This window comes from Manacus vitellinus, unplaced genomic scaffold (genome assembly GCF_001715985.3).
Source record: "Manacus vitellinus isolate BGI_N305 unplaced genomic scaffold, ASM171598v3 scaffold_72_pilon, whole genome shotgun sequence".
Taxonomy (NCBI): Eukaryota; Metazoa; Chordata; class Aves; order Passeriformes; family Pipridae; genus Manacus; species Manacus vitellinus.
In genome coordinates, this window is record NW_021940764.1 from 137,498 (window position 1) to 151,590 (window position 14,093).

Sequence of the window (14,093 nt, forward strand, 5' to 3'; positions counted from 1 at the left end):
CAAGAGTCCAGCCCTGGGGGTCCCGGACCTGCCCTGATGTCCCAGGGCTGGGATCCTGCAGCTTGAGCTGCCCATGACCTTGGGGTGCCACGTTCTGCTGTGTCCCTGCAGCACAGTGGGGGCGGCAGAAACACAAGGATCCCTGGGACTGGCTCCCGAGCCCACCCCAGAGGGCTGGGTTCTGGCTGAGCAGAGCCTGGGGCAAAGGGTCTGGGGGCCACAAAGCTGTTCAGGTCTCCTCCCAGAGCTCCAGGGCCCCATGTGCTCCCCCTGCAGTGACCCTGATATCTGTTTTGGTCATTGCCAAAAGCTGCTCCAGCTGGACCTGCTCCACAGCCTGGCTGGAGGAGAGGGACCCTCTGCCATGGATGCATCTGCTTGGCTGTTCCAGAGCAGAGCGAGTGTCTCCATTGCTGACGTCCCTGCGGTGTCCGTGCGGGATAAACGCTCCACTGCTTTATTGGAAATACCCCTCTGTGGGTTTATAACACAGGGCCTGAAATCAAAACCAGTGCAGAGGCCTCAGGTGAGCGACACCTACGGAAGGTGACAGTGTGGTGGCCTCGGAGCCGCCCTCTGCTCCGAGCTGCAGCGGAGCCGACTCTTCAGCTGCGGCTTCCTCGGGGCCGCGCCAGCGCACGTCATCCGAGGAGCTGGCCCAAATTCAGGCAAGTCATTTCCAAAAACCCGATGTTTCACTGTCATGAAAATGTCACCGTTTATTTCCCAGCTCTCCGCGGTGCCGGGAGGTCGAGCCCGCCCGTAACCCCGCTCTGCGAAAAAGGGCAGGAGAATTTCCCAGCACAGGGAAAAATGCGCTGCTCTGACATTCCTGCCTGCGGACGCCTCTTGCTCCTTCAGGGAAGCAGGTTCCCAGCAGGACTGGGTGATTTTTATGCAGTTTGATTTGCAAAGCTGCCTTCTGGTACTACTCAGGGGGTAAGTCCCCCCTGCCTGACCCAGACCTCCCCTCCTGTGGCACTGGGGGGTCAGGGCCGAGTTCCTAATGGTGGGAGCTCAGCTCAGCTCCATGACCTGCCTCAGCCTGGATGCCCCGAGCACAGGGGTCCCTCGTGGCTGGTAGGAACCTCAGCCAGAACACTGGGGCCCTGCAAGGCAGACAGCAGGTGCCAGGTGAGGGGCTGTGGTTCCATAGGGAGCACAGCTCCCATCCCACCGCTCTGTCCCAGACCAGCACAGCTCCCCGTGGGCATCTCATCCCACCAGAGTTGAAAAATCTCTAACTGAGACTTCTGACATGATGGTACATAACAAAAAGAGTATAAATACGAGCTGTTGCCAAAAGTGCAACTCAGAAGCAGGAGCAGAGGAGCAGGAGAAGCTCGGCAGTGTGTGGGCAGCTGCCAGCCCTGGGCATCCAAAGGTCCCATCCCTACGGGCCGAGCAGGAGCTGGCGGAGCAGGTCGATGACGAGCGACGCCGGCTGCACCGTGTCGTACTCTGCAAACAGGTGACAGAGGTTCCCCGAGTCTGCCTGGCTTTTGGCCACGAACCCAAAGATTCTTTGAAAAAAAGGAGAGAGGCTTATTCAGTTTGCATCCAGGAATCTGAAGGAATACGCTGAAACCAGCCCCGGCCACAAAGCCAAATCCCAGTTCCAACAATTCCACCTTGGCCCGCTCCCCAATCACGTTTCCTTGGAAGCCAAGCAGCCGGGAGGAGCGTTTCTGGCAAGGCTTACCCAGCCGTGAAAAGATTCTTGAGCACAAGGTAGAGCCAGATATAAACTCCCTTCCTGAGCCCAGTGTGAGTCCCTGGAAAGGCTGTGGGATTTGGATGGGGGGTTCTGCACAAGGGGATGTGGAGAACGGGACTCAGCCAAACCTCTTGCCCAAACCTACAGAGCAAACCCGCCCTAAAAAACTTTACCCACCAGTCCCACCCCTCACCCGGCCACCACGGTAACTTCTATTGAATCCTCTCTTCATTTTTAAGCTGATTCTTTGATGTTCTGCAATGCAACTGCTTCCCAAAGCAGCATCATCCCCCCCCAGATTCCAGCCCCCGGCTCTGTGCAGGAGGTCCCTGTGCAGGTCTTACCTGGAGGACTTGGAGTACTTCTGCCACCTGAGGGAAGAACAGAATTGGAGTTGCTCAAAGGCTGATGTTTAATTCATCCCATCAGCTGCAAAGCCAAGGGTTATGTTTAGATCCACCCCGGCGCGTTACGCCCAGGGCAGTTTTTTGGGATTTGGGATTTGAAGCAGCGCAGAAGTGCTGGGAACAGCAGGGAAGGGAGCACAGGAGGCGGCTCCGACCGGCACGGCCGCCCAAAACTCACTTTCTGTTCTCAGGGTCCATCCCGCAGAACCTGATGGCAGCCAAGGGGTAGTGTCTCCTGAAAAACACCCTGGAAGAGGAGAGGGAAGGGTTATGGGAGGGAAGGGCCCAGGCAGGAACAGGATGATGCAGATCCAAGCCCTGTCACGGCTGCTGGGGAATGGGGGTCCCAAATGGCATCCCAGAACCCCAACCCCGGGTCCAGCTGCCTCCTGCATCCCACCCCTGAGGTGCTGCCACGCACAGCCCTGCACTGTAACAAGGGGCCAGGCCCATCCCTGGACCGTGACGGGGGTTTGTCCAAGCAGGGCAGCTTTTCCTGAGGCTGGGAGGCAAGGAGGGGGCTGGGTGGGCACAGGGGAGCTGCCTCTCCATGACCCCCCCCCTTCGCCACCCTCGCAGCCCACCCCTGGGCTCTTACTTCCTCTGGATGTCGGTCAGGGTGACGCCCTGCTCCGTCACCCTGAAGTGCACCAGGGTGGGCGTGGGCAGCGGCTCCAGCTCCAGGGTGCAGGAGATGCCTTTCAGGATGGCCGGGGCTCCCGTCAGCGTCTCCACGTTCACCGAGCTGAGGTACAGGACGTTGCACACTGCGAGGACAGCGCAGAGCCCGGCTCAGCACGGGTGACACCCGGGGCTGGGTCCCAGGGATCATCCTGCAGAACCCTCGCGCGGAATCCGGGCCGGGTTTGTTTTTGACGAAAATTGAAAGGTTCGGTGACTCAGAAATTCTTCACCAATTTAGTCTGGTTTACTTTAATTCTTCGCACTAATTGTTGTAAAAGTCAAAGTATTTAATTTCCCGTTTCTAAATGTCACATTTGGGGCGCTTTTTTTTTTTTCTCTGTTTATTACATATTTCCTTTAATGAAAAGCAGAAATACCCCAAGCCAACGAAGGGCTGAAGGCCAACCTAAAACATGACATTTCAGGCTGATTGAGCTGTTTAAAGGGCTGCTCTGGGTCAAACTAAACTTTCCAGCTTGCCAACTGATTTTTCAGAATTTCCAGCAAAACAAAGCCGTTCCCGCTTCCCCGGCCTGTGCTGTGACCCATCCATGTGGTCTCCTGCCCTTCCCTCTCTGCTCCCACCCAGGCTGGGGTGCACAGACCCCTCCCATCCTGCTCTGCAGTGCCCACGTGTCCCCCATAAGGTCCCTCAGCAATTCAAGCAGCCCCTGACTGCCCCGTCCCTCTCCTAAAGCTCCAGATGTTCAATCCCCATTGAACCCCATTGGGGAGAGGCTTAAAAATCAAGAGCTATTTAAAACTGTGGGAAATGGGTGCCTTTTGTCAGCCTTGTGACCTCAAGAACTGTGTTCTCTAGTATCTTGAGGACCCAAAATCTCATTTCCTTAAAAATACCAGGTTCCCTTACAGCCCAGGGGCTGGGGAGGAGGGGGGGGAGATCCTGGGGGTATCCCCAGCCCGGTGGGGAAGCTGGAGGGGGATGTCACACAGGCCCCCACCAGTGTGTGGGGGTGACCTGCTGCTGTCACAGCGTGCCCAGGGCTCCAGCTCTTGCCAGCTGGGCAGCAGTGCAGGCTCAAGCCCTCACCTGCAGTTTTGTTTGCCAGGGACAGCATGGATTCAGGAGCACAGTCTGGGCTGTCTTCTCTGTCAGCGAGATCTGCACGAAGGACAAGCAGGAGCAGTGATGCCACAGGCAGGGCTGTGCTGGTCACCTCTTTGGCCATTCCTTATCTCACAAAGGCCCAGGACTGCTCTAATTGCAGGGGCTTAGAGCAGTAATTAACTTAACTGTCCCCCACCTCCCTCTCCTGGCTCTGCTCACCTCTGATCTCCCCACTTCCCCCAGCAGAAGGGGGTCACTGCTGTGCTGTCCTCAGGGCAGCTCTGCAGGTCCCTGCTCTGCCTGCAGCCAGGGCAGCAGCCCCTCACAGGGCACCTGGGTGGCTCAGCCCCCTCCCCACCTCAGGACCTTCCCCTCTCCCCTTGGATCATCCCCCCTGTCCCATCACCTACCTCGGGTGGGGATGCTGAGCCTGCAGGGCAGTGCCAGCGGGGTGATGGCGTGCTGGTAGACGAAGGCAGAGAGGCTCCCTGAAACATAGAGCCACGAGTTGGGGGGGGCCTGGTGCCTGAAACCTCCCACCATGTGCCTCCACCCCCCAGCAGTGTCCCAGGAAGCTCATTTTCCTACTGCCATGATCTCACTGCCAGGGAAGTGCAGGCAGGACTGGGGGCCGGGGGGTCCCCATGCTGGTGGGTGTGCAACACGCTCACCCTGTCACCCTGGAGCTTCCAGGAGGTTTGGAAACAGCTCCTGGGGCTGCCAGGGCTGCTGTGGGTGATGGCACTGTCCTTACCAAAATACAGGTCCTCGCTGGCCCCTTTCAGGTGCACTCCTTTGGTGGAGGACTCGATGAGGAAATGCCGGACGAGGTCACTGCCGTCGTCCCCTGCAAGAGGGACCAAAACCAGCATCAGCACCAGCCCCAGAGCTGCTGTTTCACCCCTGCCCACCCCTCCCTGTGCCTGCCCTCCTCTGCCCACCCCTGCCTTCCCCTACCTGTGCCTGCCCACCCCTGCCCATCCCAGGGCATCACCAGAGCTTCTCTGTGGTGCCAGTGTGGTGCCAGCCCCTGTGAGGGGTGGGATGGGCACCAACAGAGACCGTCAATGTCTCCCACACAACCGAAATCCTGTTGTTTCTCATCTGGCTTTAGTTTGCCCAGTTTCAGCTAAACCATTAAAGGAACCCCCCCATCTCCAAGCCAGTCCCTGTACCTGTCTGGCTGCCGGACGGAGAGCCGGGAACCTTCATGGCCAGTCCAAAGGAGCCCCGGAATGATGTGCTGTCCCGCACCAGGAACGTGCCTGGCTCCTTGTCCCTCAGCAGCTGGATTGCTGTCAGAGCACAGGCAGGGGCTCAGCCAAGCACAACAGGTGGGACCTCCCCACTCCTGTGCTCTGTGGGCAGTCACTCCTTGGCAGCAGCAGGAAAGACTCCGGAGCATTTGCCAAGGACGCGCACGGCCCTCGTGCAGCACCAGCTGTGCTCCTGCAGGGCCCTGCCTCGGTCTCATAGGTCTCTGTGGTCCCCAGGACACTCAGCCCCTGCCTGTGGGACAGCACAGGGGCAGGAGAAGCTTTTATGAGCTTTAGGGGGTCGCAGAGGGGCTGTGGCACAGCCTGTGTTTCTGAGTTGTCCCCCTCGGAGTAAGAGGGTCTCTCCACCCCCATCAGCCCCCAGTAGGTTTTGAATTGCCCTCACTGAGTCCCCAGGGACACAGGAGGACTCCACCCCAGGGCACAGGCAGGAGCCCAAGGTGGGGTCACCCCCCTGGAGCCCCTTGCTGCCTCACCTCGGTCCCTGCTGATGCTCGGCTTGAACCAGTACTTTGATGTGTCCATCACGAACTTCATGGTGGGCTGCCCAGCCCTGAGGGGACCTGCAAGAGACCCCATGGTGTCAAGGCCAGCAGGGACCTGCAGGACCTCCACAGGTGACAGAGCCCAGCAAAGACATTTCTTTTTCGGGCTGGTCAGGGCTGAAGGTTTTTTCAATCCTTTTCAATCCTTTCCTCCCCACTCCTCAGAATAGCTCATTCTCCATGTAATTATCTCTCTTGGCAGGCTGTGATGTAGTGCAGAGAGGGGCACATGGAATCCCTTGGCAGTGCCAGCCTGCCCAGCCCTGCACAATGCACTGGACCGTGGGCTTTACACCAGCTGAGGATCTGACCCACACACCCTCCTGCTATTCCCATAAGGATCCCAATTAAAACCCTCTGCCCTGAGAGCTGCCTCTGCTCATCTCCTCCAAAGAACAATAGCCCCAGTGTTTGCCCTTGAATGAGGGACCTTGTGAACTGCTGTACCTTTTGGTGTCCTCAGAGCAAACAGGAGCCCCAACCCCTCCTCCCGACCCTGGTCTGGGCCCACAAACCAGGAGGGCAGGACAGAACGGTGGTTCTCACTCTCAGGTACTATAAATGGGTGTATCTGCATTTCCTCGAGGGAGCAGAGGGTTCCTGCCTGCTGAGCCCCTGCCCCAGCACCCCACTGGGCAGAAGGTGCAGCTCATCCAGGGTCACCAGGACTGAGCTGGAGACCCCCCGGAGCCCTCAGGGACAAAACGAGGAGCTCCAGCTCCGGCAAGGACCTCCCGCCTTTCGTGTCTATAATCCACAGCTAAACCAGAGGGAAAATGAGGTTTGTACCCCTTTCCCAGCAGCTGCCAGGATCTGCAGCTCCCACCCCAGCCCTGCCCTGGGACTCACTGTCTGGGACGCAGGAGAGGGCAGGAGCCGACAGGGCGTTGTTGAGGCCCCCGAGCCTCGGGGCTGGGCTGCAGCGGGAGGGGGGGCTCTGCATGGCAAGAGACTGGGGGGGCTTTGGCGCGCCGGGGGGATCATCTCCTTGTTCCAGGGCCTGTTACGCAAACGCACCGGGACGTCCGGCTGCGGAGGAGGATGGAGGGGGGCAGCTGCTGGCCTGGCCTGTCTGGGAGGTGAGCTGGTGCTTGGGGGATGCCGTGCCTTGCCTCTGGGCTGGGGGGGCCTCTGGCCCAAAAGTCTCTTGGAGTGAGACAGGATAAAAATGCCAGGCGGCGGAGCAGGGGCTGCCCAGGGAGCTGGCGGGGGACGGGCAGGCAGCGGTGGCAGCATCCGAGTCCTCGTTGTGGAGCGAGTGGGTGCTGCTGCAAGAGGGACAAAGAGCAGAGAACATCAGGGGGGTGTTGACATGCAGAGCCCACCCCAGGGACTGCACCAGCTCCGTCAACCCGCCGGCTCCCAGCCTGAGGAATGAGGGACTCAGAGCCCAGCCCTGCACCCCCTCCATCCCCACCATCACCCCGAGGCCGGGGCACATTTACCTTCCCAGGATGTAACTGGTGTCAGAGCCGGGGCTTGTGGAGAGCTGGGACACCCAACTGCCCCGCTGCTGGGCCCTCACCACGTGCACAGGCTTCAGCAGGTTGTCAAAGCCCGGGGAGGTGCCGAGGGAGGCGGTGTCCGTGTGTCCGGCAGTGGTGTCCGTGTGTCCGGCCGTGCACTGCTGGGGCACTGTGATGCTCTCGGATGCTTTGCTGCAGCTCAGGGTGGCTGACTGGGAGCTCGGGGGTCCGGGTGGGCTGGAGAAAACCAGGCTGTCACTGGTGCTGTATTTGCCCCCGAGTGCCCCTTTTTGGGTCAGGAAGCCGTCGGTCTGGGGGGACCTGGAGAAGGGGGTGCCCGAAGGGCTGGGGGAGCCCTGTGGCAGCTCAGGCCCCGTGGCTCTGCCTGGTGTCAGCTCTATGTACTTGATGTCTGCAGGGAGAGAGAGGAGGTTATTAGAAATCTAGTGTCCAAATTGTGTTCCTTAATAAAGCTCCGTGGGGGACACGTGTCTGTTCTTCCTGCTGTGAATTTTGGCTCTGGGTTTCACTCTCTGCAGGGCTGCAGGGGAGTCCCAGGGGACACCCCCATGCCTTTTGTTGAGATCCCATGGGGGCTGATTCCTCACAGACCCCAGAGTGCATTGCCCCCAGTGCTGGCAGGCTCCCAGGGAAGGGGGGTTACGTCTGGCTGCTCAGACCCCCCCTCACCAGCACTACCCAGCCAGGACCTGCAGAGACCTGCAGCCAGAGGTGGGTGTTCCCTCCAGCAGCCTCTCTGTTTGTACCTGACTCAAGAGAAAAACATCTGGCTGCTCCCCCCGGGGATTACGTCAGGTTTGGAGGGTGCCCAGTGCAGCAGGAGTGTGGCCCTGCACACCCTGGCTGAGCAGAGGAGCAGGGGGATATCACCTGGGCCTGGGCAGAGGAGCAGGGGGATGTCACCTGGCCCCAGGTACAGCTGGAGTGGCGGTGGGACAGGAGGCAGAGGGAATCCATGTGGGACAAGGGCAGTTACAGGGCTCTTGGTGTCCACTATGGGACCAGCCATGCTGGCAGCAAGCACAGAGCCCCAGGCAGGGGCCTCCTGCTCCCTCTTCCCTTCTTCCATCCTGCACTAATCTCTCCAGGGAAGTAACTTCCAAGGCAGTTTCTGTGCCTGTGCCCTGCTGTGGGATCCTTCCTGCTCTTCCATTCGTGCTCAGGGCAGGCCAGGCACGTCCAGCCCCTCTGCTTGCCATCAGTGATATGGGAACACACCTGGCAGAGCACCTCTTGCCAGAGAAAGCGAAACCTCACAGCCAGGACAGAGTGTGCCTGGCTCCCCAGGTGCCTGATGTACATCAGGCCCTGGCTTCCTTGGACAAAGCCATAAATTTCTGGCTGGGCTGGAACACTCAGACTCCATTTAAGCACTCGCAGCGATGGTGGATTCACCGCCCAGGGAAGCTACTCTGGTGGTTAATCACTCCAGTGCCAGAAGTTTGCACCTCCCTTCCAGCCTGGACATGCCCAGCTTTGCTTTCAGTGCCTCGTTCTTGCCCTGCCATGGAGTTCAGGAAAGTTCCCCTTCTCAAAAGCGTTCCTTGGAGAGGGAAAAACCTTTTTGCTGCGGCAAAGACAAGCTGCTCTAACAACCCCGATCCCCCCTGGCTGCGGTGTGAAGGGTTGGACCTGCCACGTGGGAGCTGGACAGGCAGAGCAGCCGACTCTGCTGACCCTGGTTACTGCAAGGAACAGCCAGACCTCTGGGGCACAGAGCTGGATGAGCAGGAAGAGCACAAGTCTGTACAGAAGTTACTCCCTGAGCCCCTTCTCCGTGCCAACCCCGGCGCAGGGTCGGATTGGCATGGTCAGCTCTGAGGAGGCACCGGGTGGGCTGGGAGGGCTGGTCCCCAGTGGGGACACAGCTGGACCTCGCCAGGATGGAGCCAGAGCCACAGCCTTCCCCCTCCACAGCCTGGCTGCCAGCAGCAGCTCCTCCAACACTCGGCCTGGGAGCAGCTCCGGAGCCGCATGTCCCGGTATCGGCACACAAACCCTCACAGCCAGCTCTTGTCAATGGCTCCTCAAGGGGAGAGAGAAATGGAGAGTTTAATTGTCCTTTAAAGAACTGACAAGCATCTGCACACCGTGCTCATGTAGGAGGCCTTTTACCTCCTACTTCTCCGCCTTGGCTCCTCTTATCACCTGGGGTTAAACCTCAAATATTTGCTCAAGACCTTGGCAAGTTTTCCAGCATCAAGGAGTGGCAAAAGTGCCACAAACACGGAGCTCAGATGTCACGTAAGCTGAGATCTGAGATCTCCTCTCCTCTCCAGCAGATTCCAGAGGGATTTGTGACTCTCATGAAAGCATCTCCTGTTGCTGCAGCATTTGTCATGTTTAAAGCTTACTCATGGGCTCCACTAACCAAGAACAAGCCCCTCTCACTTATCTGGTCACTGTCAGTCCCTGCCACCCTCACATCAGGGCACAGGTTGCAGGGCTGGAGTGGGAGGAGGTGGATGTAAAATCCAAGAGCTGCTAAAAGAAAATGAAAGCTGAAGTGAGGCTTTCCCCACTGCACTTGTGGCCAGAATTCCAGGTGTTCTCTTGGAGCCAGATTTTTCAAACCTGTGAAGCTTCTCAGGCTCCATCCCCCAAGATCCAGGCACTGAGCAGCCAGAGCTGAACTTGCACTTTGTCACAGTCCTTTATCTGCAAGGCCACTCTGTCCATCCCAGGGGGAAGCAGGGACAATGTCTGCCCTGGAATTGTCTGGCTCCCTGCTGGAGCACCAGGACCCTCACAGGCACCTCATCCTCCCCTGACCCCACAATCTTCGTGTTTGCAGGAGGGCTCAGGGAGAACAGAATTTTTTTCATGCCTTTGCCATCCTCTCATTTCACCTTCCTCTGGAAAGAGGCCTGGGGACAGACTGTCAAGGTATTTCCATGTGTAAAGACAGGGACAGGTAACAAGGCTGTTGGGAAACAGCAAGTCTGTGTCCTCAGGCACCTGAGCCACCCCCAGTGCACCAGGACAATGACAGCAGTGCCAGCACTGCTGGGGCTGCCCTGTGCACAGGGTGCTGAACAGCTAAAACCAGCAGAAGAGCCCAGGCAGGAATGCTTGGATCAGGAGCAGCTCACAGATCAGAGCTTGGATTGCAGGGATGACGGGGAAGTGTTGCACAAGGGTTCACGTAGGGAACCCTTGAGCAGAGAACAGGCTGGTATGTGCTGCTGGTGCCTTGCCTATGCCAGGTATGCTGCCCGAGGAGTGCACAAGCCCTGGAAAAAGAATTTCCCTGGCAAAGTGACTGGGAACATTTAAATGGGATGGTTGTGTAACACTCGGTACCTTAGCCCAGGGCCCTGGAAATCTGGCTGCAAATCCTTGTGCTCCCATGGGTCAAGTGTGACCCTGGGAAAGGCCCCGCTGGCCTTGAGGGAACGAGGGGAGCAGGGTCCTCACATGGCACCCAGAGCCCAGGGCCTGTCACTGATGGTGACAGCTGGGATTAGGAGTTTCCCCAAGTCCCATTTCCAATGAGAAATGTTTTCTCCAAACGCAGGGAAACAAACATCAGATTGAATCAAAGGCTGTTTTCCCTGTTCCCTTCTGGATCCCTCTGAGCTGGCTGGGCATGAGACGTGTCAACAGTGATCAGACCAGGGCCATGGAAGCAGTGGAATTAGGCAGAGCCTGGATACACAGCCTGTCCTGCTCCTTAATATGGAGCCCTGACGTCAGGAGACAACTCCCCACAGCAATCCCACTGGGAACAGTGTGGGACATCCCTGATGCCCATTTCCAGCCCCCCAGGACCTCGTCCTGCCCACGGGACAGGTGTGTGCCCGACCTCTCTGCCCTGGGCTCCTGCTGCCCCTGGCAGAGGGTTTTCACTGGGTTGGAGCTGCTCTGGCTCCAGTGCCTGAGTGGTGCCTTTTCCTCACCTATTGCCTCTGGCTCCTGTTCCTTGGTGGCCACGGTGTCACCCCAGACAGCAGGTTGGGCTGGATCCTTGAGCGGCTGGAAGGTCGGGTCGATTTCCAGGATCAGCCGGTTGAGAGCCTCTATGGATATGTCCAGGGAGGGAGACACTGGCTGAGCCTCAGGATCCACGCTGGTGTTCTCCTCCTGCTTCGGCTGACACGGAGCAGTGGCTCTCTCCAAGGAGGAGTCCTGCTGCCCCTTCCCCTGTGTGTGAGCAGCCACATGCTCCAGCACAGGGTGGGCTCCATACAGCCTCCCTCCGGGGAGCAGGTGGGCCTTGGGGTGCACCACGGAGGGGGGGTCAGCCCAGGACTCCGTGGAGTAGTAGACGTACTTGCCCGGCAGGGTGGAGCACCCCGGGTACCCCGCCGGGTGCAGGCTCTTGCTTTCCTCCGGAGAGGGAACACACACAGTCTGTCCAACACGCAGCACGTGGTTCTGTATGACCTGGGACATGGTTTGGTTTTCCGGTTTGACGGCTTAGAGTCCAAGGGAAACCTCCTCCTCCTCCTCCTGCTCCTCGCCTCCTTCCTCCACCAGGGACCTCAGACCCCCGGTCTTCAATCCGGTCTCCAGCGGAAGAGGAATCTGAGGAATGCAGAGAGGAGCGGTTACACAGGCATGCCCCGGGCAGGAGCAGACTTCAGCGGAAAAGTCTATAAAAACCGGGATTTGGAGTGCAAAGCTGGAATTCAGCTCATAAGAAAACAAGTCACCCCGTCCTGCTTTTCCACCCTCTCCAGCCTCTGCTCCCGGTGCCACAGTGTGGCCGGGCGAGCGCACGGAGCACTCACTGGCAACAGCTTTTTCAGGATGATTCAAAGGCCTGAGAACGACATCCTGCTTTATTTGCTGATTTTCTGGATTAAGAATGAAATGAGGGCTCACTCTAAGAGTCTTCCCGTGGGACCCTGACCCTCAGAAGGCATCCGAGGGCAGCCAGCGAGCCTGGCGGGCACAGAGCCGGAGCTGCCTGCCAGGGCAGTGTCCTGGAGTGGGTGTACAGCTAATCCAGGATTTCTTTTTCCTGGTACAAGGCAAGCCTGGAAGCCTGAGTACGTGGCTGCTGCCTCAGTCATGGTGCTACTTGAGGAATCTGACTGTTAATACACTTTGAAGACTCCCGGGCTTTGCTTTAGACAGAAAGTATTTTTTAATTCTCCATTATAAACCCCCCCGGCAGGAGGTGGGCTTCCCTCAGGGGTCAGGGAAAAAGGGTCTCAGGGCACTGTTTGGAGGTGGGGAAGTTGTCCCACTGCATCAGCAACAAGTGGGATCTCCCCAGCTGCTGCTGCCCTCCTGCTTGGCAGGAGCTGTCCCTCAGCATCACATCCTGCCACCAAACACAGAGGGACCCTCACTCCTCTGGCTCCAGAGGAGGACAATAACGCTGTCCTGCCACAACCAAACTAACTCAGCATCTCCGTGTTGGGACATCCAAGCCCAGCACATTCCCTGTGCCCACACTGCCCTGGCTGCATGGGAGGATTCCCATCCTCTCTGGTCCCCGGGAAGAACAGTGCCAGTGGGGACCACGGGTGATCCAGAGCCAAAGGTTTGCTGGCAGGAGTTAATCCCACAGCTCTCTCTCCCTCTCCGTATCCTGCATGGGTCTGATGCGTGACACACACAAACAGAGGGCTGCACCTCACAAAACATTTGTTCTTCCCTGCACCAGCCTCCAGTGACAGACTTATTTACTCGCCTATCCCGGACTGATTAACGATGGAGTCACAGGATTAGGAAGGAGACACGTTGCTCCGGGGCAGTTGGTGCCTCAGCCCGTGGGCGCAGCAGGAGCTGGGCTGGTGCCCTGCGTCACGGCTGTAATCGGTGACTAATTGCCCTGCCAGGTGTTGGGAGCTGGTATGGAGTGGGCTCCAAACAGCCCAGCTTTGCTCTGGATGGGTTATATAACCCTGGAGAAGCCTCACTTCTTGCTGGAGAGACACCTGGAATACCCCGGGCTCATGAAGATTAGGGGATTAAAGCAGAACGTCGCTGCTGTCAGCACACAGCCACGGGCGAGTCACGGCAGGCAAAGGCCTCTCCAGGGCCTCCCAGAGCACTAAGGGCTGCAGGAGTGAATAAATACCTCCACTCCATCTTCCTTCCTGCCAGCCCAGCCCCCGTGGTGTCTCCTGAGCCTCTGACAGGTTTAATTTACAGGACTGACTGGTTGGTCCCCAGAAAAGGCTCGGGAGCAGGGATGTGCCTGCACCAAGGGCTGTGCTGCAGGAAGGGAAACACCTCTGGAGACTGGATTAGACAGGCCCAGGGCACCTCTGAGCTGTAATTAAGTAATCCTACCCTCTTGGAGCCAGGTCTGCCTCTGTTCTGAGGAGAGATGGAGCCTACAGAGCACGTGTGGCCTCTGGTCTGTCACGGCACGGCTCTGCCGTGGGTCAGTCAGAGCTCAGGTGGGCAGGATGCCCACCTTGGGAAACCAGCCAAAGTCCCCTGCCTTGGAGCTCTGTGTGCCATCACACCACCAGCTCTGCCACGGGTCAGTGGGATCCAGGGTGAGCAGGATGCCCACCTTGGTCCCCTGCCTTGGAGCTCTGTGTGCCATCCCACCGCCGGCTCTGCGTGAGAAGCGCAGCGCGGTACGAGGCTCGGAGGGAGTGTTGGTTAAATATAAAAAGAAGAGTCATTCCAGGTCAAAAACGCAAGCAAGATGGAGTGAAAATTGGATTCTCCCCTGGGGAGAAGAACTGCCTGGCTCCAGTCAGTGTCAGCAAGACAAGGCTGGTTTTAATTTAAGTAGGTACAGAAATAACGTGCAGGATGCATGAACCGGGGCTGTCGGGGCTTCCAGGAGCATGCACGCAACAGCTTCCCTCCTCTCTTGTACTCCTGCCCCGAGTTTTTGATCTTTCTTATGCCTGGTGCTGCCAGAATTAGTCTCCAAACTTCATTTTTCCTCCCTTCCCTTCTCTGGGTTGAAGTGAGAGGTCTCCCAGGCTCC

The 14,093-nt window shown here is 58.3% G+C and overlaps 1 protein-coding gene across 1 annotated transcript; it reads right to left on the bottom strand.

Moving 5' to 3' along the window:
• Positions 1 to 1,261: 1,261 nt before the first annotated feature.
• On the bottom strand, positions 1,262 to 11,581 carry TNS4 (tensin 4). Its single transcript, XM_018084631.3, is given in 12 exon segments — positions 1,262 to 1,523; positions 2,062 to 2,088; positions 2,303 to 2,371; positions 2,723 to 2,891; positions 3,860 to 3,931; positions 4,288 to 4,365; positions 4,632 to 4,724; positions 5,053 to 5,172; positions 5,631 to 5,717; positions 6,549 to 6,967; positions 7,145 to 7,577; positions 11,086 to 11,581. Coding segments are annotated over 12 exon segments (2,193 nt in total). The 3' UTR covers positions 1,262 to 1,393.
• Between the last annotated feature and the right edge of the window lie 2,512 nt (positions 11,582 to 14,093).